Source organism: Protopterus annectens, chromosome 17.part0 (assembly GCF_019279795.1).
Source record: "Protopterus annectens isolate FY-2018-M chromosome 17.part0, PAN1.0, whole genome shotgun sequence".
NCBI classification, from domain to species: Eukaryota; Metazoa; Chordata; order Ceratodontiformes; family Protopteridae; genus Protopterus; species Protopterus annectens.
This window is the reverse complement of record NC_056751.1, coordinates 632,326,341-632,351,916: the sequence shown is the minus strand read 5'-3', so window position 1 is coordinate 632,351,916 and position 25,576 is coordinate 632,326,341. Positions and strand designations below refer to the sequence as shown.

The following is a 25,576-nucleotide window of genomic DNA, read 5'->3' as shown; positions in this document are numbered from 1 at the left end:
AAGTTATTGATAGTGCTTGTTTTGTTCACGCCTCACGCTAATCCCCCTACCACACCCTGCTGCCCCCTCCTTTTTCCAATAGGAGTTCTATTTCTCGCATGAGCAGCAGAGAGAAGATCTCCCTCCATGATAAAGAGAGGAAAACGTTGGAAGCATTAACACTGGAGCCACTGCCCATGGAGCAGGTGAATGATGAAGAGGAGGAAGCAAGAAAGGAAGACTCCAGCAGCTCTAGCTCTGACGAGGAGGAAGAGGCATCAGAATCAGAATCTGAGGCAGAATCAGGTACCTCTATCTGATGTTTACTGAATAAAGTTGAGTTGACGTGATGTGATTTATACATTGACATTGGCAGTGAGATTGTAACTTATAGTTTCTTGAAGTGTTTCATGTTAAATACCAGCTTGTGTACAAGTTAATTAATCAGAGTTATCCACACTCAAATGTTTAACAAAAAGTATAATGTGATATTCATTTTTGTGTTAGAAGATAAGCTGTTATTAGTATCCTGTGGGCAGATTCCATAGACTTGAAGTGCCTATGTCCACAATAAGGATCACTGTTTTAGTATCATTCCTGATAAATCTGAGGTTGTTGCAGGCAGGTGTCTGCCCATCCTGACTTTCAGCTTTGGATGACCCTTGTGTACGGCTGGTCTGTTCCCCACATTGGCAGCATCAGCTTGACAGCTCAGATTCATTCAGGGGCCATCTTTTTTTTTGATGGGGTGTGCTGGCATTTAACACCTTGATGTTTGATCAGACAGGCCATTCAAAATCAGGGATGTGGTGTTCTGATTTTTATTATATTTACTTATAATTTAACACTGCTATAGCCGTTGTTATCATTACATTGTGATTTTACATTGAATTACTTTAGATGCATTTTTGTGGATTTATGCTGTTTTAAAAGGTTTCTGTTTGATTTAAGGGCACATATTTGATTTTTGTCACTCCTTGGACAGGTGAGTTTAACTTGGTACTGTGACTGTGTGTGCTGTTTACTACATTGTGCAAGTAGTAGAACAAGGCTTTGCATAATTTAAACTGTTTCTGCTGTATTGTATGCAGGTTTTCCATATTTGCTATGTGGGGACATGGTTTATATTTTCTTTTACTGCTGCCCTTAGTCAGCCCTTAATAGTGTCAGTGTGTTTTATTCTGTGTGGTGGTGTTCCCCCTGACTTGATGGATCAAGATGTGGCTGCCTCCCCAACCCATAAATCCATCTGCACCTAAAAAAAAAAAAGCTCAACAAAAACATATGTCAGCCTGTGGTTTGCGAATCTGTTGTTTTAAGCTGGGCCACAGACCACTTACCTTTTCCCCATCCCCCTCAGGTGAGAGCCATGCTTGGTTACATAATAAGGACTTTTCTGAGGATTTAAAAAATGAATTTTAAATTCTCTTTCTGAATTTGTGGTTAGTCCTGCTGTTACCCAGATTTTCAACCAGTGGGATGATAGAGGTAAATTGATGCATGGGGTATCTAGAATGTTTCATATTCCCATGTTCTCTGCTAACAAGGCATCCAACTTCAAAGGGCAGAGCAAACAAAAATCCCAGATTAACAAGAAACAGGGTTCCAAGAGGAAATGGCTGGAGGATAATGCTTCCAAACCAAATAAAAGGGGCTCCTCTCCCCAAAAAGATCATTCCCCTGCTGAACAGTAACTGTGCCAAGACTCAGGGCATCCTCGTCCTTCCTCCTATGTCCCTTCCCCCTTTCTCTTTCCCCCAGGCTTTCACTCAACCCAACAGGCATGCCACAGATAGTCTCAGAATAATTCAGTGAGGATACTCTTGGCAGTGGATAGAAAATCCTCTTCCCTTCAGGAAAATCCCCTGAGGCTGCGAGACCTGATGCATCTGTTCTCTCTGGTACTCCTCCACAAGCTGCAAGCAGGAGTTAAAGAACCAGTCCCTTCACCACAAAAAGGACCACTGTTTCATAGTGAGTTTGCATCTGAAGGATGCTTATCCCATTCCAGTTGCTCCCAAGTTCATGGTGAAGCTGCAAAAGTCCCATTCTCACACCCTTACAAAGAAATGCCTTCCTGGGGTGTATGATGGACACAGAAAATTATGGCGTTTCTATCAGAATATTTTCAGAGATTTATCTCTTCAAGAAGCTGCTTACACATGAGATGTTCTCAAAATTCTAGGTCTCGTATCATCAGTGATCCTTGTAACACCACTGGTCAGACTCCACATGAGAAACATTCATTAGTACTTAAATCAGACCCATCACCCGATTCCCCTGGAGTTCCAGGTGCCAGTGCTGGATTTTGTGAATCTAGAGTTACAGTGATGGAGAGATCAGGTGTCTCTCAATCAAGACCTATACTTTTCCCTTCAAAACCCCAGTTCAGTTAGTACAGAAGGACTCTTCAAGTTTTGCATGGGGAACGGTGTCCATGGGAGTTCAAGTGCAAGGTAAATGGGGTTCTTTAACTCTACAAAAACACACAAATGTTAAAGCAATATTAACAGTGATTCAGACCTTAAATGTTCTTTAACACTTATGGTTTTCAGGTCCCCTTTTAATGATGACATATGACACCACAGCTGTGCTATCTGAACAAACAAGGGAGTACAGAATCATGCCCTTTTTGTTGCTTGGTGATGATGGCCTGGGAGCTAGCCTTATGGCATTCGCTGATGCTTCAGGTCTCATACCTACCATCAGAGCAAAACACAGTGGCAGATGAATCCTCATGAGTGGAAACTCAGGACAGTGGCCTGCCTAAATTTGGTTCAGTTGTTGGGAACACTTCAAATTGTTCTAGTTGCTTCCTATCAAAACAGACAGTTGGAAAAATTCTGATCGAGACATGCTTGGAGGGGAGAGGCATTCCGATTCCCTTGGGTGGGAATGTTCTTTTATGCATTCCCACCCTTTCCACCAATACCCAAGGCACTTCTGAAGAATTCAGAAAGAATTATCAAAGATCATGGTTGACCCCCTTTGGACACAGGCAAAGTTTTTTTCTCCTTTTTAATGTAATTGGCCAAAGGCAATGACTACAAGCTTCCTCATATGGATCTGCTCACACAGTGTAAGGGATGACTGGTGCACCCCAACTTAGAGCATTTGCTGCTGACAGACTGGGTGGGGGTCTGTCTAGAAAATGTTTAGGCACTTGTTCTATGAGGATGTGCAGCAGGTAATGAATGAAGCAAAACCTGCAATTAGAAAATATTATAAGTGGAAAAGGTTTTCTAGGTGGTACCTAACCAATATCAGGGGGCCCTGGTATGGTGTCTTCTGGTTTTGAAGTATTTGTGCGAGATGTTCAGTTATTGCTTATCTTATGCAAAGGTCAATGTGCACAAGATGAGCAATATTTGTGTGAGCTACTCAGTTATTGCCTATTTTATGTATATATCAGTGTGCATCTTGCAGCCATAGATCTCCCTCTTTCTTCTCTTTTTATGGTCAAACAATTTACAAAAGTAGTGTTTCACTTGACCCTTCAAAAGTAAATTCCTCACCCTTGGGATTTCAACTTTTTTTCTTGAAAAATTGACGTTATCTCCTTTTTTACCTTCCTTTCAGGCCAATTTGAAGTTCATTACTTGGAAAGCACTTTTGAAATGTATTTGTAGTTTATATCACTGCTTATTTAAACTGTTTATTTTCTGGAATTGTTGCATTTTGTTTGATGTAGCATAGACTTGATTCAGACCTGCTGAATATAGTTCTGCTTGTATAACTTAAGCCCTAAACCAGGCCATCTTTTGTTGGAGGGGGTTCCCCTGCATTCTAGTGGCAGGAGTGTGCATTTAGAACTCATCTGATTGAAGGTTGCTGGAACAGGGCTCAGTTTTTGAGCTTTTTTATTGGTTAATTTGTTTAAATCAGTTTGCTTTCATTTGCTTCATAAGCATCGTGCTTGTGCGGGTTTGTGCTTGTTTGAGCTTTGTGCACAGCAGAGCAGCAGTAGACACAGTTGGTGGTTATTGACGCAAACACTTCAGCCTGCAGATTTTCCCTTAGTACTCTGCTGGTGATCCTTCGGTGAGTTCTTGCGATTGTCCCTCAGTGACAGGTGATACATTCAGTGAAACTCCTGATGTACCAACACAGATCCTACCCACTAGCCCTTCATATTTTTTGTCCACTTTTCCTGTCCTCTACTTTACGCGGTCCTTCCTGTCTTGGTTTTTTGACCACATCAACTTCCCTACCATTATGGAAGGGCAATTTCCCACAGTTTCTCCAGCCAGCCTGGTCGACATGGGCATCCTGAGGCAATGTAGCAATTGCCTCATGCACACTGAAACCCACTTCTAGTCCGCACAAATTTATTATGTTGAGAGCTGCATCTATATCAAGAACCTAGAGTCCAGGCTCTCTCACTCACCAGTCAGTCCATCTGATACTAAGCAGGTTGTCAGCATGCACACCTCACTTCCTGTCCCTACCAAACAAACAACACATAAACCTACATATGCGAAGGTCATTACCAGAAGCTTACCTAAACATCAGAGACCTCCCAAACACAAACATAAACACGATTCACATGATACATCCTCTACAGAACATAGTACACGTAATATATCACACAGCAGTGTCTCACCAGTCTAGCTCCTAAGGCATAACAGAAAAACAAACATCTTAGTCATAGATGACTCACTTGTGAGACACACAGCTATCACTCTCACCAGGCTGGATAAGGCAAAAGTTACAGTCAGCTGTCTATCAGGTGCCAGGATCCACCACATCACACACAAACTCAAGTCTCTCAACAGTAGGCACTGTTATGACTCCGTCATAGTCCATTTGGTGAAAATGACTTGAGACGTACCTCACTGGATTATATGAAGAGAGACATGACTGAGATGTCTAATTGTGTGTCTCAGGCAGGTATGTCCCTAGCCTTAAGCAGTATTTTATCTTTGCCGAGGATGATACCTCAATACAAACAAAAAATGATTGACTTCAACATTTGGCTTAGCTTCTCGTGTCATTCAAGGGGGATCCAGTATCTGTCAGCCTGAGATGACATGGTCAACAGACCTCAATGCTGTGGCAGAGATGGTCTTCATCTGTCACCCCTGGGATTTCAGTTACTGGCTAAGGCTCTTGCCACCCTCATAGTGCCTTTTTCAGGCAATGTCACAAGAATAAAATTCCTGATGTGAAAATACCCTGTAAAAACAGCCTCAAGGTTATGCTACTAAGCGCTAGGAGTCTATAGTAGAAACTGCACTCACTGGAAGCAGTCCTCACCTTAGAAGATGCTGACATTTGTGCAGTCACTGAGACCTGGTTTAAGGCTGGGGAGAGCATCCCAGCTCTACCAGGTTACGTTTCCTTTGTAACATTCAGACCACAAACTGAAGGCGTGAGAACTAAAGGTGTATCAGTATTCATTAAAGGTAAATGCACCTCTGGTTTGGTTAAACAGCATGTTTCCCTTGAATTACTTCAGGTGCAACTGACTGTAAGTATGACCCCTCTTCAAGTCACTGCCAGCTATAGGACCCCCGCCGTGAATCAGGACATCCACTCAGCCTACTTGGATCTACTTGAGTCAATCAAGATACAACCAAACACCCTGGTTTTGGGTGACTTTAATTACCTATCCATTGACTGGGTAAATTATATATGTTCTAACTCACTTGCCCAAAGGTTCCTGGACTTTAAATCCAATGGCTTGGACCAGCTGGTTGACATATCCACAAGGAGCTCAAACATTGTAGGTCTTCTGCTCACCAACATGGGGGACCTCTGCACCACTCCCAGTTTGTGGCTATCCCTTGTGAGATCTGACCACAAATGAGTCTCACTAGAAATAACTATAACACAACCCCCCCCCCCCCTTAGCAGCAACTAGACTAAAAAACTTATCTAAGGCCAATAACAGCCTCTTACATGACAAAGTAAATAGATTCATAGCCCCTCACCCAACTGATGGAACAGACACCTGTGCTGAGTTATACACCAATGCTTTATATGAGCACCTGTACAATTGTATTGACTCTGCTGTACCTGATAGTACCAAAGCAAGATCTTCAAGGAAAAACTAACCTGCCTAGTGGATAGCTGCCATTAATAGGCTATAGAATAGGAAAATAAATTGCTGTGTAAAGAGTAGGAAGGAATGGTCTCAAAACTGGAAACACTTCCTCCTCAACTTAAACAAGCAAATAGGACTCCTGGTGAAGTCTTCCAAAGTTAACTACGAATCCAAATTAGCTTCACTAACCAAGGATAACCCCAAGGCATTCTTTAGTTACATCCGTAATCTCTAAGGTAAGTCCCAGATTTGCGCTGAACTCATAGTTAATGGTACTACATATACAGAACCTGTGGATATATCAAACCTGCAGGATGACAGGTTCAGTGAAAACTTCACTCCCCTGTCCCTGCCACATATAGTATCCCTCACACTGTCTGCCACTTAGTATCTCAAAGGAGCAGGTCATAAACACCCTCTCCAAGGCCAAAAACACAGCCTGTATAGGAACAGACAACATCCCAGGCTGTGTTCTAAATGGGTTAAAACTGGAATTAGCATCACCATTCGGCACTCTCTTCAATCACAGCCTAAGCACTGACTTCATCCCAGTGGAATGGAAAATGGTTATCATCATCCCGTTGCACAAAGGGGGTGCATCCATGAACCCCAGGAATTATAGACCCATTAGCTTGACCAGCCTGATCTTGGAAGGCTATGGAAAGTGTCATCATGGACCTTATTGACAAAGATATAGGAAATCTCCAAACACTTGACCCCCACCCAGTCTGGCTTTGTCAAGGGGAGATCGTACCTGTTAAACTTAGTGGACGCCTTCGAGACAGTCACCAAACCCCTAGATTAGGGCAAATCTGTGCATACGGCCTACCTAGACTTAGCTAAGGCCTTTGACACAATTCCCCCCCACTCAGGCATCCTTGATAAACTCACCCAGCTTGGTATCAACCCATATATTGTTAGGTAGGTTGCAAACTGGCTCACTGGTAGAACTCATACTATCAAAATAGAGGACTCCACCTCCTTCAGCAGTCCCGTAACCAGTGGTGTTCCATAGGGATCGGTTCTGGGACCCCTACTGTTCAGAATCCACTTCTCCAAAGTACAGGCTAAAACTGAAGAACTGTGGCTGACAAAATTTGCTGACGACTGCAAACTGGGAGCTATCATTGAAATCCCGAGTGATGTCAACATCCTTCAAGAAGTTCTTACACAGTCTAATGACTGGTGCTAAAGTCATGGTCTTAAACTTAATGCAAAAAATGCATTATCATCCCCTTTGGCAAGGGTGATGTTCCTGTAAACTACCATATCAATAGCAATACCCTAAGCACACAGTCATTGGTGATAGATTGGGGCACACAGGTCGACAGCAACCTTAACTTTGATCATCATGTCTCCACAGTGGTTAAGAAAGGCATTTTGTATTGCTTATCTCATAAGTAAGGGCATTGCCTCCAAAAATAGAGAGGTTATAACCTCCATGTACTCTTCGCTCATCAGGTCAATAATTAGAGTACAGCACTTCCTTTGGTATGTTCCTTTCCAAATACCTGCAGCAACTGGAGAGACCACAAAGGTTCTTTACCAAGAAAGTTCAGGGTTTTCAAGATCTGTCTTATGTGAACAGACTGAAATCATTGTCACTTTACTCTGTCATATAGGCTGCACAGACAAGACCTGTGCCCTGCATATAGAGCAATCTCTGGCTTAACTTTAATGGAAGTTCTGTAAATTTGCAAGTCAAATGGCACACGGGTCACAGGACCTTAACCTGGTTTGTGACATCAACAGACCTTTCTGGAGAGAGATTTGTCTCACAGAGGTTGCCCCACCTTTGGAAAAAGCTTCCTATTCATGTTAAACAAAGCCCCTCGTTGGCTCTATTTAAGTGTAATTTGGATGATTGGATGGGTAACCAGAAATTCACCCCAGGGGTTCCACCTGTGTCCCTCTTGGACAGGGGCAATAGGTGCTGATTTTAGCATTTGCTGGAACCAGACATCCTTGGGAACATGGGTTGAACTTGGCTAGGCGTGTAAGGGCCCTGAGGCTGTTAGCCTAGTAACCTCCTGCTATTGGTCCGAAATCTCTAAGGTGAGTATACGAGCTACATGCCCTTATGGTGGGCCAGCCTTATTTAATTTTCCACAAGGACTAGGTTGTGTACACACTAATTCTTCTTTCATGCCAGAAGTTTTTGAATTTACCCTAAATCAAGCCATCAATTTCCCAGTTCCTTTCTGAAACCTAAAAACAAGGGAGAGAAGATTCTGTGTACCTTGGATGTACACAGGCATCTTAGGTGTTACTGTGACAGAACTAAAACCTTCAGAAAAGCTGTACAGCTGTTTATTTCCTATTCTGGGAATAATAAGGATCAGCCTCTTAATATGCAAATTATTTCTCATTGGTTGTCCTCTGCTATTGTTTTATGCTACTTCCACCATTGGAAACCTGTTCCAGATAAGGATATGGCGCATTTCTCCAGAGCCTTATTCTCTTTGGTGGCACATTGAAAAGGAGTGGACTCTAGAAGCATTCTAGAGGTAGCAACCTGGTCCTTAGTTCATACCTTTACAAAACATTAAAAACTTGATTCTACCTCAAGTTGTAGAGCAGACTGTGCAAGGACCATTCTTCAGGGGCTCCTGGATCCTTATCCTTCCTCCACCCAGGTAGGGTAATCTTTTGGAATCTACCCATATGCCACTGAGGCAATGTGAATGATGACTATAGTACAGTTGCATAAGTTCTACTTACCTGTAATAGCAGATGTTTGAATTTCATACAGCCTCAGTGGCAGCACCCACCCAATATCCCCTTATTTTATATATTATTCGATGGTATCCAACCTTGTTGTGTTGTTGGCTGGCTCTGGTTATTTGTGTGGGTGTTTTTTGGCTTTGAATTGTTTGCTTTCTAGCAATTTTTGCTTCTGGTCCTTCTTGGATCTGCCTACTTAGCACTAAAAGTATGAACAACTGACTTTCTGTAACAGGGGTTAGGCCACCCTGATGGGAAGGGGCTTAGCCAATACCCTATCACAACAAGTCAGAGGAGGGGATTCATTGTGGGTTTGTGTAGGCACTGAACCCATATGCCACTGATATAGTGTGAAATTCAGGCATCTGCTATTACAGATAAGTAGGACTTGCACAACTGTACTTTGCCATACCTAGACAACTGGCTCCTCACTGCAAACACAAAGGAATCCTTAATCCTGGCAAGAGACTACACCAGTTGTTGATCCTTTGGTATCTCTGTAAACTAAGAAAAGTCATGTTTACAACTCACTCCATCCTTGGAATTTATAGACTGTGATTTTAGATCCAGTCTGTGAAATAGTAAAATTCCCGCAGTCAAGACTGTCTTCTTTTCATCTTCAAGAATAGAAGGATCTCAATTCACACAGTATACCAATGGCTGTAATTTTCCAATTACTGGGATTCACAGTGGCTTTAATAGTTCTAGTCCTTAATGCAGTGCTCTTCATGAGAGTTCTTAACTGTATGCTGTCAGTTCAGTGGCGACAGTCTACTCATCCTCCATCAACATCCAATCATCATATAAATTGGATGAATTCTTCCTTAGTTCAGCAGGTACAATAATTTGTGTTTCATCTTCCCATGACCACATTTAGGTTCATAGGTTCCATACTAGGCTATCTGCCCTAGGGCATTTATAAGCCTAGCCAGAGTGTGTTTGGCTTTCGCCACCCATTTTAAATTAATTTTGCTATGCCCTTTTTTGAGGTTAGTATACTGTGCCTCTGTTTAACAGTGACAGAGAAGTGATACCCGGGGTAAACCTACGAACCCCCATCCACTCATCAAGATTCCTCTTGAAGAGAGTCAATGAGGGACTCTGCCTAACCTGGACTGGGATTTTATTCCAGAGTGAAGGGAGCCTCTGGGTTATGAATCTGTCCCTCCAGCATGTCCTATTTATTTCAGTGCTGAGGTTCAAGTCTGTCAAGCACGTAGCTCGATGGGATTTGGATTTTCTGAGGTGCAGCATGTCCATTAATTCCGGGTTGGACATTGCTTTATACGTCAGGCACAGATCGCCTCTGAGCAGGCGGTATGCCACTGACTAGAGCTGGAGTTTCTTTAACCGGGCAGCATATGGCATCTGTTTGAGCCCTTTGGTCCTCTTGGTGAGGTACTTTTGGGGTCATTCCAGTTGCTGCAGGTGTCTGGTAAGTTACACCCCAAAAGGGGCATTATACTCAATTATGGGCCTGACGAGGGATGAGTAAAGAGGCACGATGACCTCCCCTGATCTAGATGTGAATCCCTTCATGATTAGTTGGGCTATACAAAATGTTTTTGTAACCACTTTGGCCACGTGGTTGTCAAATGAGAGATTGCTATCAACTTGTGTCCCCAGGTCCCTAATTACTTCTTCCGTACTTAATGGATTACCACTTACGTGGTAATTTGTGGGCACTTTGTTTTTGCCAAAGGGGATGACTATACACTTTTTGGCGTTTAGCTTGAGGCCATGGCTCTGGCACCAGTTGTCTGTTTCTATGAGGCCCTTTTGGAGGATGCTTGTGTCGGCTGGCGAGTCTATTATGGCTCCCAGTTTGCAGTCATCTGCGAACTTGGTCAGCCACAGTCCTTCCGTGTTGGCCTGTACCTCTGAGAAATATATACCGAACAAGAGAGGTCCCAGGACTGAGCCTTGTGGGACGCCACTTGTAACTGGTTTGGAGTCTGACATGGCTCCAGCAATTCTAACCATGTGGGTTCTGTCCTTGAGCCAGTTTGCAACCCATCTAGTGATATAGGGGTTTATATTTAAGCTGGTGAGCTTATCTATAATGCCCGAGTGGGGTATTTTATCGAAGGCTTTTGCGAGGTCCAGGTAGGCTGTGTGGACCACCTTCCCGTCATCAATGGCCTTGGTGACTGTTTCAAAGAAATCGACCAGGTTTAAGAGGCAGGATCTGCCCTTAACATAGCCGAACTGGGTAGGATCCAGTGTCTGTAGGTCCCCAATATCTTTATTTATAAGGTCCATGATGATCCTTTCCATAGCTTTGCAGACCAAGCTAGTCAGGCTTATGGGACGATAGTTTCCAGGATCCGTTGAGGCACCACCTTTGTGGAGAGGGACCACCGTTGTTGTACGCCACTCTTTGGGTACATATCCTGTAGTAAGGCTGAGATTGAACAGTAGTTTTATGTTTGGGTTTAGCTCTTCTTGGAGTTCATGTAGGACGCAGCCCGGGACACCGTCTGGTCCCATTGATGCTGTGTTTTTTGCTTTGGAGAGGGCGGCTCTTTGGGGCAGCACTCTGCTGGGATAGATATTTGCCCTTTTGGTGGGGAGGGGAGGAGAAGTTTGCGCTGAACCTGTCAGCTAGGATGTTGGCAATGTCTGTGGGTTCTGTGTATTTTTTGTCATTTTGGACTAATTCTGAGCATATCTGGGAATTCCCACCCAGGTTCCTAACATAACTAAAGAAAGCCTTGTGATTATCCTTAGTGTCCTGTGCAATTTTTCTCTCAAAGCTGGCCTTAGACGATTTTATGAGTGCCCGTAGTTTTTTGCTAATACAAGGCCCTCCTCTTTGAGGTGGAGGGTGGTATTTTGAAGGGAGAATGGTTTAAGAAACATTGATTAATCTAGGGGCCCATCTTCATGTCAACATCCTGGAGATGAGGGTGGTCTTCCAAACATTATAGGCTCTTCAGGACTTCCTTTCCAGGGTGTGATTTCCATCCAGATGGACAGCACATCTGTAGATGTTTGGTACATCACTAAACAAGCGAGAACCTGATCTTACCCACTATGTCAAGAAATCATGAGTGTGTAGCAATGGGCAGTGTCTTCACAACACTTTCTGACAGCAGTACACATTCCAAGCTTGAATCAATATTTTAGCAGGCAGGTTGAGTCAATGTATTTTCATACTTCACAAGTGATCCTCATACGAGACAGTGGCAGCAGAAATGTTCAGCTGCTGGGGGTCAGCCTTGTTGAAACCTCTTTCCATCTCCCACCAGTTCGAAATGCCGCAGCTTTTTTACCCTCATTCCTCAACAGGACAGTGACAGAGATGCAGTAGTTCATCCTTAGCCACCTTTCCCTTTTATGCCTTCCCACCTTCTATACTGATAAGTTTCTAATGGACAGCAATGCTTTTCATTATCAATGTTGCTGTATTCTTCATAGGTTCATAGATTAGTACTAGGCTAACTGCCCTTGCGAGACATTTTAAGCCTAGCCAGTTATCCCTTGTGAGACTCAAACCCCGCACCTTATGTTTGTAAGGCAAACACCTTAACCATTAGGCCACCCTCCCAACCCATCACTCTTGGGATACCCTCCTGAAGTTAAATGTCCAGTCAGTATACCAAAGCTTTTACACTGTCCAGGTGCTGTATGTCAGACGTATGTCCTACATGCAAGGAATAAGGTACATATGCAATGTATGAGTGCCTAATCCTCAGAACTACTTTGCCGTCTGTCTGAGTGCTACCTTTCAATTAGTCTGTAAGCCCTTCACTGAGTTGGTCCAACAGCTGTACCTTCTAAAGATAAATGCCTCATTGGGGTCTCTTCTTTCCTTTATTTTCCCCCCTTCCTTTTACTTTAGTTTACGTGTCATCTAGGAAGGAAAAATGTGAGGTTAGGAGGCAGAGTCCCCATAAAGGTAAACATGAGATGTGCTTTTTTTTTTATTTATGTCCTACACACGACCATACACAATGTGTGGGATTTAACAGGCATTTGTCCCTAAGGCAGTTTGCAGTTGTCTGTTGTCTTTTTCTATTCATTTGGAGAATCAATGTCTGAAGCTTTTGGCTCAGGGTACAATGGCTGAAACCACCCTCCATTCAGCCGCCACTTAAGAAGAAAGCCAAAAAGATGCATACTGACCCTGCTTCTGTCCAGCATCCACTGGATGTCTTCATCAGGTTGGATGAAGACCCTGACGACCGTCCAGGGCCAATGTCAGCTCTTTCTGCCACAACCCAGTTGTAGACCAACACAGAGCTGTCCACTTGCATATCTGCTGAGGCTGTGCCTACATCTGGTACAGATGTGGTGGGGGAACCACAGCTGATTATATTGGAGGAGGCTAATGGGATTCCCCAAATACTTAGGTTCATAGGTGTGCACTCGGCTAATGGCCCTGGAGCCTCTAGCCCATAGGATTTCCCTGGCATCGTGCTGCCTGACATTAGTTCCCAGTGCCTCTATCAAGTAAGGCCACTGAAGTGATCCCCGGGGTGAATTTTCTATTTCCCATTCACTCATCAAGATTTCTCGTGAAGAGCACCAGTGAGGTGCTCTGCTTGACGTGTATGGGAAGTTTATTCCAGAGCATGGGTAGTCTCTGAGTTAAGAACCTGTCCGTCCTGCATGTTCTGTTGATTGTGGTAATGAGGCTGAGGTCTCTGGAGTGCATGGCGCAGAGGGATTGGGATTTTTTTAGATGTAGCATATTTAACAGTGCTGGGTCAGACATGGCTTTGTAGGTCAAGCAGAGATCCCCTCTAAGCAGGCGATATGAGATGGAAAATAGCTGGAGTTTAGGTCTGCCCATATAGGGCATGTATTTAAGGCCAAAGATCCTCTTTATGAGGTACTTTAGTGGCCTATCCAGTTGTTGTAGGTGTCTAGTGAGGTACATGCCAAATGGGGAATTATACTTTGAGTGCTCTAATGAGGGAAGACAAGAGTGAGATGATGACCTCTTTCTCCCTAGATGCAAAACCCTTCGTAATGAGATGTGCCACGTAGAAGGATTTTCTGACCACAGTGGCAGAGTGGTTGTCAAAGGAGAGGGTGCTATCAATCTGTGTTCCCAGATCTTTTATAACGCCTTTGGTGTTCAGAGGACTATCATTGATGTGGTACTTCATGGGCATCAAGTTTTTCCCAAAGGGAATGACCGTGCATTTTTTGACATTGAGCTTAAGGCCATGGTTTTGACACCAGTCGTTGGTCTCAGTGAGGCCTTTCAGTAGAATGTCTATGTCATTTGGGGAGTTAATAATGGCGTCCAGCTTGCAATCATCTGTGAACTTGGTAAGCCAGAGTCCGTTTGTGTTGGCGTGGATTTCAAAGAAGTAGATGTCAAACAGGAGAGGACCCAGGACCTATTCCTGTGGGACTCAACTCACGACTGGTCGGCAGTCTGATTTGGAATCCGCTACTTTCGCAGTGTGGATTCTATCAGTGAGCCAGTTTGCCACCCACCTCGTGATATAGGGGTTAATGCCTAGCTTAGTGAGTCTGTCTATAATTTCTGAGTGGGGAATGGCATCAAAGGCCTTGGCCAGATTGAGGTAGACTGTATGAATTACCTTGCTTTCATCCACAGCTCTGGTGACTGGCTCAAAGAAGTCAACCAGGTTGAGCAGGCATGATCTACCCTTCACAAAGCCAAATTGTGTTGGGTCCAGAGTTTGGAGATTCCCTATATCCTTATTTATAAGGTCCATGATGATGCGCTCTATAGCCTTACATATCAGACTTGTCAGGCTAATGGGGCAGTAGTTTCCAGGGTCTGTAGTCACTCCTCCTTTATGGAATGGGATGACTGTAGCAGTGTGCCATTCAGCAGGGACAAAGCCTGAAGTGCGGCTGTGATTGAACAGGGCACACAGGTGTGGTGCCAGTTCACATTGTAATTCATGTAGAACACAGCCAGGGATATTGTCAGGTCCCATGGAGGCTGTATTCTTGGCCTTGGACAGTGCGGTTTTAACCTGTGTAGCAGTAATATTGGGTACTTGTTATTCCTCTGGTATTGTGGTTGATCCTTTGGGGGGGGTGGGTAAAGTTGGGAATGAATCTGTCAGCTAGTATGTTGGCAATATGTATAGGAGATAGTAGTAGCTCAGAGCAGATCTGGGTATTGTCATGTAGATTCTTGACATAACTGTAAAAGGCCTTGTGGTTGGCTTTTGTATCTGCTGCAATTCTATTATCATAGCTAGCTTTAGAGGATTTGATGAGGGATCTCAACTTTTTGTTGAGGCAAACAAGGGAATTTTTCCAGTCTTGGGACTTCAACTTTTTCTGCAACAATTTCTTCCTTTTGCTGTATAGGGTGTTTATGGCAGGGGACCACCAGATTGGCTTCCTTTTTTTTTTTTGGAGGTGAGCATCTCGGTTCTGTTGAGAATGGCCAGTTCCATGCATTTGTGCACGTGTTTGTACAGTGCATTGGTGTATGCTTCAGCAGTCATGCACCTATTCTCTGTTTGCATGGGTGCTGTGAAGTTAGAAACCTCTGTTTTTAGAAGCCCAAGGTTGGCTTTAGAGAAGTTTTTCACCATGGTTAATTTTTGCGGGGGTGTAGGTGAGATGTGGATTTTCATGGTGATTAGTTTTTGGTCAGATCTCACCAGGGAGGAGTTGACTAATGTTGTAGAGCAATGGTCACCCATGTTAGTAATAACCAGGTCATGGATGTTGTTTCCTCTGGTTGGGGGTAAGAATGAGCTGATCCAGGGCATTGGAATTAATGAATTCCAGGAAATGTTGGGAAGAGGCGCCTGGTATTCTCATTGACTCTAGGCAGGGGTCTGAACCTCTAGATTTGTTAAAGGTGATGTTCCTTTAAAAAAAGAACCAAAAGACTAGTCATGTGGCCCCTGTGGCTAAGGATCCCTACAATGAATGGCAGGATTTTATTCAGGGACTTCCACTGCTCCTATGGATATAAAGCCCTCTCAAGGATTCCTGCTTATGTTCTCTGGTCTTCCACTCCTTCCAAGCATCCTAAGGATTCTGAAGAGTTAGATTCTAGTGAGGTGTTATTGGCTTCCTCTTCTCAGATTGATTCTGCTCTTGCCCTGGGGTCTGAAGAAGCGGATGCACTTTCTCCTGACTCCCCTATGGAAGAGCTACCCTTTGTGCATATGGTGGTTTATATGATGGAACATTTTAAGTGGGACTGTTCCCAGATTTCTAATGTTCAAAAATGGTATTATGAATTCTTGCAAATAGATTCTCATCAGCCTTCTGTATTCCTTCCAGTGTTGGGTGCTCTTTGATGCATACTTTAAGTGCAGCTTCTCAGGCCCTTGATTCTCAGCCTTTTGCCCCTAAGAAGCCAGACAGATGCTGTAAAGCTCCTGAAGCTCATAAGGTTTGTATACAAGTCCTTCTTCTGATCCTTCTGTTTTCATATGGCCACTGATAAACCATCCAAGTTGCTGTCGTCTTCTAAGCTTTTACCTTCTGATAAAGACAGCCATGCCATGGACAAGTATGACTAGGTATGCCCTGGCTCTTCTCTCCAAATTTGTGGGCTTTCTGGCTTATGTGTCTGATTCAGAGAGTAAGTCTTGGCCATTTCCCCTTTGAGCTCATTTTCTCAGGGGGCTCATCATTCCATTAAATGCAGTTATGATGTTGCTGATGCTTCTTGCTGAGCAACCTCATCCGAACCTGTAATGAGGAGGTATTGTTGATTGTACCTCCAAGTTCTGCTTAAAAACATCAAGGCCAAATTTATTAGACTCCCCCTTAGACTACCAGAATCTTTTTGGCACTGCCGCTACTGAATTCTTTAAGACCCTTCAGGATAAGGGTAGCATTATGCAGGATGTAAAGCAAATCTTTGCTCTGCTGCTCCTAAGTTTTAAAGAAATATCCAAGCTTTCTTTTGCCTGTAGGCAGCCTAGACAGCCTTCTAGGAGCAAGAAGGCCCCCTAGGAGAGTTTTTCAAGACAAGTTGTCTCAGGGTTCTAAGGGCCGAAGACTTCTTTCCCTGACAAATCTGCTTTTTGACATTCAGCCACTTGTACTCCTTGGCCAGATTACTCTTTCCCTCAATTGACTCTCTTTTTTTGGCAACAGATAACCACAGATGCTTGGGTACTTTCCATTATCCAAAATGGTTATTTTATGGTATGTAAGTTGCTTCCTCCATTCTTAGACCTTCCTTGGCTGCCTCTTTGTCAGCCTCCTCATTTTCTTTTGATTCTGCAAGATCTGGTGGTACAGAAAACCATCCATCTGTCTAATTGTATCAGTAAGGAACCGATTTTTATCCCAGGATGTTTCTGGTTCCCACGAAGTCATGGAGGTCCATTGTAAATCTGTCTTTCTTCAGGTTCCTTCTTTCAGGATGTTGACTCTTCAGCCACTTTTCCCTCTCTTGCTTGCTCAAGCCTTTCTGGTATCCTTGGATTTGAAGGATGCTTATCTCTACATTCCTAGTCACATTGTCTTCAATAAATTTTTGTTTCTCTGTTTCTTCATCTCGTTACCAGTCCTCTACTTTGCCTTTTGATTTTTGTATAGCTCCAAGGATCTTTACCAAATGTCTGGCCCCTGTGGTAGCCCACTGCAGACATCAGGGAATTCAGATATTTCATTATTTTGATGACCTTTTGATTAAAGCCCCCTCTCAGCAGCTCCTGCTTCAGGAGCTACACTTCACTCTGCTTCTGTACAGTATGAGGTTCGCATTCAATCTCAGAAAGTCTTTGTTGACTCCTTATCAGGACCAAGTGTTTCTGGGTTGCAGAATTCAGATTATTCCAATGATAGCTTGCCTCCTGCCTCCCAAGGTCCTTTCTTTCACTGCTTTTTTCCAGTCTCGCTTTCTTCTTCCAGTCCTTCCTGCAAGGGACCTTCTTAGAGCTGTGGGGTAAATGGCATCCACCATTAGCATGGTTCCTTTTGCCAAGCTCTACCCGAGGAAATTTTAATGCTATCTCAAGACTGTTTGGTTCCATCACTGCCACCCTCTGAAGTATCTGGTTGCTCTCTTGCCTTGTCTCAAGCCCAAGCTCCACCAGTGGATTCACTAGATTTAGCTGAATTCAGGTCTGGCTTTTCAGGCTACTCTCACAACTCAAAAGCTGTGCATGGATGCTTCCAATCACAATTTAGGGCGGGGGATCCTCCAACAAACAAAGTCTAGGATCTTTGGTCCCATCAACAGCTGGCAGACCATATCAGTATCGAGGAGATGAGGGCTCTATTTGTAGCTGTCCACGCTTTTTATATCCTTTGGGTTCCAGGTCCTCTAAAGATTTTTACAGACACAACACAGACAAACACAATCATGTACAAACAAACACAGTCATGTAGTACATCAACAAGCAAGGGGGCACAAAATCTTACCTTCTTTGAAGGCCGCCTCTTCAGTCTTGGGATTTTGCAGTCCATCACATGGTTCTTCAGGTGGTCTACATTCCTTCAGAGCATAATCTGGTGGCAGACTCTCTGAGCAGGTCCAGGACAAATCCTCACTAATAGATGCTTCAAGGCAGGTGTTTCTGAACATTGTACATCAGTGGGGTACTTGTTAGGTAGATCTTTTTGTCTCCCCTCTGAACAGACAACTTGCCCAGTTCTGTTCCAGAGTGCCAAGTCCTCTTGCTTGCAAAGTGGATGCTATGTCTTTTTCTTGGATGGGGATGTTTCTGTCCACCCATTCCCCTCTTTGTCTGCTACCAAAGACTTTGCCCAAGGTCATGTGGGACTTGCTGAAAATCTTGCTGGTGACCCCCTTTCTCTCCAGACAGCACTGGTTCCCTCTCTTTCATCTGACCAGAGGCAATAATCACAAGTTTACTCGCAGAATGGATCTTCTCACAGAAGACAACTGATCTCTTCTTCACCCTCACTTGTCCACCCTTCACTTGACACTTTGGATTATAGGGTTTTGATTCCCTTTAGGCACTGATTTTCTGAGGATGTGCTTTGTGTTTTGCATGGGGCCAGAAAACCCACTACTATAAAATCATATACGACTAAATGGAAGAGATTTTCTTTGGTGTCACAAGCATGATCTGGACTCCTTTACCGTGGGGGTTCCTACAGTCCTTTCACATTTGTGCGAGTTGTTCAATTCTTATTTGGAGTATTTCTCTGTTTAGAGTTCATTTGTCAGCCAATCTGATGTAGCCAATCTTCATTCAGTCCTTGACATATGGGTTCGGTTCCAAGAATCAGAACGGACTCTGCTGCTACTACAGCCTGCGAGAACCAAAAACTCTCGAGCTCATGTCCTACCCAGAATGCTCCTCTTCAGTTTTGCTCAGATCGAGTTTGCAGATAAATATGTCTGGATGTAAATCTAGTATCACTTTAGTGGAGACCATACCTAGTGTCATATATGAAACAATGTACAACTAGGACCAGATTTTGTTCCAACAGGAAGTCAGAATGGAAGGGGATGGAGGGTGGAGAGTCGAGGATAAATGAAGATCAACATCACAGATGGAACGTTATGGTAAGTGCGTAATTTCTTTATCTGATGTTGTCAATCTTCATTTAATCCTTGACATATGGGACAGAGTCCCCAGGTAACCTTGTATCATGGCAGGACTCTGGGAAGGATACTCCTGAGCACCATAGAACCAAAGGATGCTCTTCCCCTAGAGTCTATATAAAATTTGTAATGAGTAATAAAGGTATGTGGAGAAGTCCATTTCGCAGCTGCACAAATATTATCCATGGAAGTCTTAGAATGAAAAAACTGCTGAAGTAGCTACAGCTCTATTAGAATGTGCCCTGGCAGGCCCAAGGCAATTCAACTTTCCTCTTCTTGAATACGAAGGATATACAGTCCTTCAGCCATCTAGATAAGGTAACCCTTAGATATTGGTTTACCCCTTCTGGTATTTGAAAAGGAAACAAACAGTTGTTAAGATTTTCTAATATCTTTCGTTCTATGGAGACAGAATCGCAATTGTCTGTGGGCATCCAATAAATGCAAAGAATATTCACCTTAGTTTGAGCAATTGGGAAAAAATGGCAAATTGATTGTCTGATTGATGTTTGTCTCTGATACCACCTTTGGCAGAAAGGAAGAGTTCGTCCTCAAGGAAACTCTGTCTTTGTGCAATATGAAATATGGTGGTTTGCAAGATAAAGCATGAATTTCTGAAATTCTTCTGGCAGATGTAATCGTTACCAGAAAAATAGTTTTCCAAGATAAAAATTTTAGGTCCCAGTTGACCCAGTGTAATTTTGAGGCTGCAGTTTTTTCCATACAGCATTGTACTTGGAAGACTGTATTGGTGGGTCTTACTTCTACAAAGAGGGCCTCTGAGCTTTAAGCACTTAATGGTGGTTCCATCATTTTTGTTTTTTTCACAGGCACAGGGTGTCTCCTCATACCAATCCAACCACTGTGCCCAAGGTAGTTAATTTGTCCTTGAATCAGTCCATTCATCTTCCTTCTTTTTACCTTTTCCACAGAATCGTAGTGAGAGGGTTCTTCACACCTTGGATTTATATAGACAGCTCAGATATTGCTTGGACAAGACAAAATGTATCAAAATCTGAATAGCTTTTTTGTTTCATTTCATGACAGAAAATTGGGTTTGGCAGTATCTGAGAACCATCCCATCCTGGATTTCTAAGGCTGGTGACCCCTTTTGGCTAAGACAACATTGGTTTGTTCTGCTGATGCTGCGTCTTCATCTGGCCAGGGTATGTACAAACTACCACTGCAAGTGGATGTCATCACATGGCAGAAAGGGTATCTACTTCACCCCAACCTGTCATCCTTAAATCTAACCCTTTGGATAATGGGGTTCTAATTCCTTACAGGCATAATTTTTCCGATTATGTGAGTCAGGTGCTCCAATAAGCCAGGAGATCCATCACTAGAAAAGCCTACATAGGCAAATGGTCGAGATTTCAATCTGGTGCCCGGACATAACCCCAATAGATGTTATTCTCTGCATGGCAAATCCTTGTCCTCATGCCCTCAAGCTCATTCTACCAGAGCAGTGGCATCCTCTTGTGACTTTTACAAAGGATAGATACCGGGGTCATACTATAAGTGCCCACACACCTTTACTAAATACTGTAGGAATGATGCCTTTTCAAGGTCTAGAACTACCTTCACTAGGTCAGTCCTTTATGGCCTCTTGGATAATTCTGGGGCCTTTTAACCAACCACCCTTATTCTTGTATAAATCTGATTCCTTTTAGCCAATGACCCTTACTTTCTTGGAGGGTGAAGTGGACTGTCAGCCCCTAATACTGTAAATGCTGAGCAGTTTTAGCTGTTACCAAAGAGGGGTATCAGTTTTACAGACCTCATTATGGAATGTATATAACTTTCATTTTTTATGTTGCACTTAAAAGGGCTGAATTAAATGATAGCAGCTCACTGTGCACACACCTGTTTCATGTGGTCTTGCAGAAGAACTTTTTCTGGGTAAATGACTTTTTCAGTGCTTCAAGAGCAACAAAAAAAGTTGCTGAAGTCAGACCCAAGACCTAGAGAAGCTGGTTCTCAGCTCCTTGCTACTGTATAAGGCAACTTGTATTATCACTTAGTAGCTGCAAATTCCATATCTCATTTGCAAACGTAAATGCTAGGATTTGTCCGAAGACCATGCTTGTGCTGTCTGGCATTAAAGGTGAATTTGCAATTTCTAAACTTCATGTTGAGTTCCTCAAGATCAATTTTAATTCTTCAGAATTCTTGATTTTTGGGTCCTGTGCAGAGAGCCTTGCCTTTCTGTTGTGAAGTCTTAATTGATTAAGAAAATAAATCAGAAGACGTTAACTGAATTAGCGTGCATATTGCTTTTTTCACTGAGAAGCTACTCGGTGAGAGAGGACAGATAGGAAGGGAGCTGGAAGAAACCAGAGCACTGTTGTGGACTCTGCAGTTTAATAAGGTTTGAGTGGGCTAGTGGCTTATTTGGAAAAGAGACCTCCTAAGTTGTCTAAATGTGTGAGCATTATAGGAGTCCATAAGAGATAAATTAAAAACAACCTTTATCCATCAAATTTAAAAATAACTGGCATTCAGCAACACACACCTTCAAAGTTGCAAAGTATAGTGAATAAAATCTACGTATCCTTAGGTTAATGGTATAATGTGTGTCTTGGCAGTACCACTGTCTTTTGAAAGTTCTCTGGAAATGGTTGCCTCATATCTGGATTTTTTTAATGTGCATAAATGCTTAAGATCACCTTTTTGATAGTTAAGGGTAGCGGCAGTTTCCACTTTTCACATTCTTAACTGAGAAGCAAGCTGTAAATGTGAAAATGGTTTAAGCAGGCGTCCGTAGATAAATGCAGTATCTTCAGAGTGCATCCGGCCAATATTCAGCTTCCATTAAACGACACTCAGTTAATTCATGTGCATCCTGACTTAAATAAACATGTTTGATGTATCATCTGGCATTTTAATAGAACCTGTGAGTAGCATAAATAGTAATGCTGTTGTTGTCTCTTTATTGAAACAATGAAGTCATATTAAAAGCATTTTGTTAAAAAACAAATTGTGTAATTTTTGTCTGAGTCATTAGCATTTATTAAACTCTTTAGGCCTTTTAACCTGCTGCCTTAGTCTGAGAACCATTTTTGTTTTATTTTCTGTTAATATACCAGAGTATTTTATTCCTTTAGATTTTCACATCCTTTTGCTGTTCGTTTAACTGCAAGTGCCTAGAAGGCTTTCGCAGTTTGAATATTCAGTGACTCTAGTTACACAGAATCATAGATTGCCAAGTGTATTATACAAAGGGATGGTTGACCAGCCTGCTCTACTAGTATCCCACCTGTTAAGTGAGCATCACATCCTAGTTACCAGCACCCTAATCACCTCTTGCCATCATACAAAATTTATTTTATTTTTCTCATATCTTCTTAGTTGCTGATTTCATATCCCAGAGAGCATCATAAAGAATCCTGTTCCATACTTGTTCTACGCTTTCTATAAAAATACTTTCTTACTTTGCCCATGACCCACCCCCTTTTAATTTATTTGATAACCAGATAAAACCTCTCGTCACATGGGTCCCATTTCAGGGATGCCCTGAGAGCACAGTCTGGTGAAGTGACTTGCTGAGAGTAGCACAGTAGATAGATGGAGGCTGAGAGAATCACTCCCTGTACTATAGGAAGCTGTTGGTTAGCAGATCATGTCATTAATTCTGTGCAGTAACTGCCAAACACTACTCTCTTTGTTCATCTGATATTGTCATTTCATGGATATCTCATGTCTCCTTTTATTAGGAATAACACTATTTTTCATTTGGTTAAGGTACCTTACAGAGACAGTATTGTGACTTGTTTGCTGAAGTGACATTGATACAACCCATTTGGCACACTTTGTCACAAGTGAGAACTGGCAAACTACTTCCACCAGTTTACATTTCAGTTTTTTCTTGATGTAGAGATGATGATATCTAAAGAGAGTTTGCAGTGATGTTCTTCGTGTTTCACTGTTGCAGTTATTATATTTGGGTTATCTGCTTGCAGGTAGCCCTCAGTCGGCCTGATTAACAAAGTCTTGGGTCCTGCGTCGGTTGCTGTCCCTTCTTCCATGACGTCAGGTCATCAGGGGTATAAAACATGCAGCCGACACCATTACACCAGTCTTTCTTGCCGTGCGGTGCCCAAAGCAGAAGCAGTTCGCAAGTGCCAGTCGGCCAACTCCTGAAATTTTCATTTTCGAGTTTCAGAACCAAAGTATTCAACTAAAGCGAAGTACCCCATTGGGGAAACTTTTTCTTGCTCCTTACCGATGTCAGTGAAAGTTAATAATTGTATTACTTGTGGAAAGAAAACATATCATAAAGATTTTCATTCATACTGTATTCCTTGCCTAGGCCCTGACCATGATGTACCTTGCTGTCGGTTTTGTGCTTTATTTAATCAGTGCACTATCCGTCGTCGGTATATTTCACCTCTAAATATTTCGGTTCTCAGTTTAATTATCCAGAAATGTCATCGGTTAGCCATCAGACTACCGGGATTCCGAAAAAATGCAAAGATAAAGACAGAGACAGGCCGCCGAGGTCCAAAACTGCTGACGCTTATCCTAAGCCATTCGCCAGTTCGCCGGTACTCAGTGAGGCGCTTTCGCAGCCACTGATACCTGCTACTTTTGATTCGCAGGCCTCTACTGAGACCCATTCGGAGTCCAGTATGCCGCAAGGTGCTTCAACTATGGAACCCACGGATGTCTCTACCTTGGATGTTCCAGAGCTGCTGTGCACCAGCGTCTGAGGGTGTATTTAGGCCTACAGACTTGCATATTAAACAGACTCCTCCTTCTTTACTTAGGCCTAAATCTCGATCCATGCCTAAACAACTGACGCTCAGGCCTCTATGCCTAAAAAGCAAATGATAAGAATGGCTGAAGATCTAATAACTCTAATCAAGGGTAGCAACCCCCCCCCCCCTTCTAAGAGGCCTAGGACTGAAGTTGATTATGAATCTTCTGATCAGGATTCTGTTTTTTCTGATACTTCTGATGATCTGGATTTGCCCTAATGTACTTATGAAAATTCTGATGCAGAGGACTCCATTCCCTCTGCTTCCCTTCCTGAGGATTTTTCTTTAGGGGAGACCTTGCATACTCTAAGGGAGCATTTCCACTGGGAAAGCCAGGATTTTTCTGATTCAAAAAAGAAGCTTAGGGATTTCCTTCTCCTACCTCAGCATAGGCCTTTAGCTATTCCTCCTGTACTAGACATTGTTGATGATGCTTTTTTGGAATTTAGTTTGGCCCCTGATTCCCTGCCTCCTGCTCCCAGAAAACCTGACAGATACTACAGGGTCCCTGAGTCCCACAAGGTCCTTTTTAAAAATCCTATTGCAGATCCAGAGACTATTTCACAATGGCCCAAGGGCATTAAGGCTTCTACTGCTAAAAATCCTACCCCTTCTGATAGAGACTCCAGGGCACTGGATAGATGGGGTAAGAAGGTTTACACTTCTGCAACCTTGCCCATTATGGCTTTAAACTGCCAGTGTCATATGTTAAAGTATCAGCAACATGTTATTGGACTGCTTAAATAGAAAATTATGTTGATTCCTGATTGTGTGGAAAATAAAGAATTACAGGATTTAGTGCATTCTGCTGAACAAGTTGGAAAACATACTTTGCAATGTGGTTTTGATTCATTAGAGGCCTCTTGCAGGGCTGCTGTTACTGAGTCTGTGCTCAGAAGGCATGCTTGGCTTAAGGAGCAATCTTTGCCTGATCATGTTAAAGCTAAATTGTTGGATGCTCGTTTAAATCCGGACCACCTGTTTGGCAACAAGGCTGAGGAAGTTCTTAAAAAGATGGAAGATAAAGCTAAATCTATGCAAACTGTTAAAATTGTTTTACAAGTTCAGCCTCCTAGATTTAGTAGGCATTGGCCCTGTAAGAATTGGTCCTTTCCAGCCCCCTCCAGGTCTTCTCAAGCCAAACCCAGACACAGCAAGAACCCCAGATTTCAGTTCCAGGGGACACACAGAACTAAACAGTGGGGGGGGGGGGGCTCCACTTCTAAATCTGGGAATAATAAGACTCATGGTAAACTTTCTCAGTGACTTCCTTTTAAAATCTCCAAGCAGTTATCAACTGACTGCCCGTTTGGGGGGAAAGATTGCTCTTCATGCAAAGAATTTGGAACTCATTACCCAGGGCAAATGGGTTTTATATATAGTGTCCCAGGGATACAGATTTCACTTCCACATGTTGCCAACACCAAGCGGGTGGCCGGACCTACCCCCAAATCAGTGTGCAGAGGCCCAAAAACAAGTACTTTCTCTCTTAAGCATGGGGGCTATTCAACTGGTACCAGAAGAGGAAAAGGGACAAGGTTTCTACTTGAGACTTTTCCTGGTACCCAGAAA

General features: G+C 43.0%; 1 protein-coding gene across 1 annotated transcript in view; it reads left to right on the top strand.

Moving 5' to 3' along the window:
* The window catches only part of LOC122791483 (protein phosphatase 1 regulatory subunit 12A-like), a 1,771,856-nt gene that overhangs the window by 744,254 nt on the left and 1,002,026 nt on the right, over nt 1–25,576 (top strand). Inside the window, exon 7 of the mRNA XM_044059226.1 lies at nt 83–285. Within this exon, the coding sequence (XP_043915161.1) occupies nt 83–285 (203 nt within the window). The remainder of the gene's footprint in view (nt 1–82; nt 286–25,576) is intronic.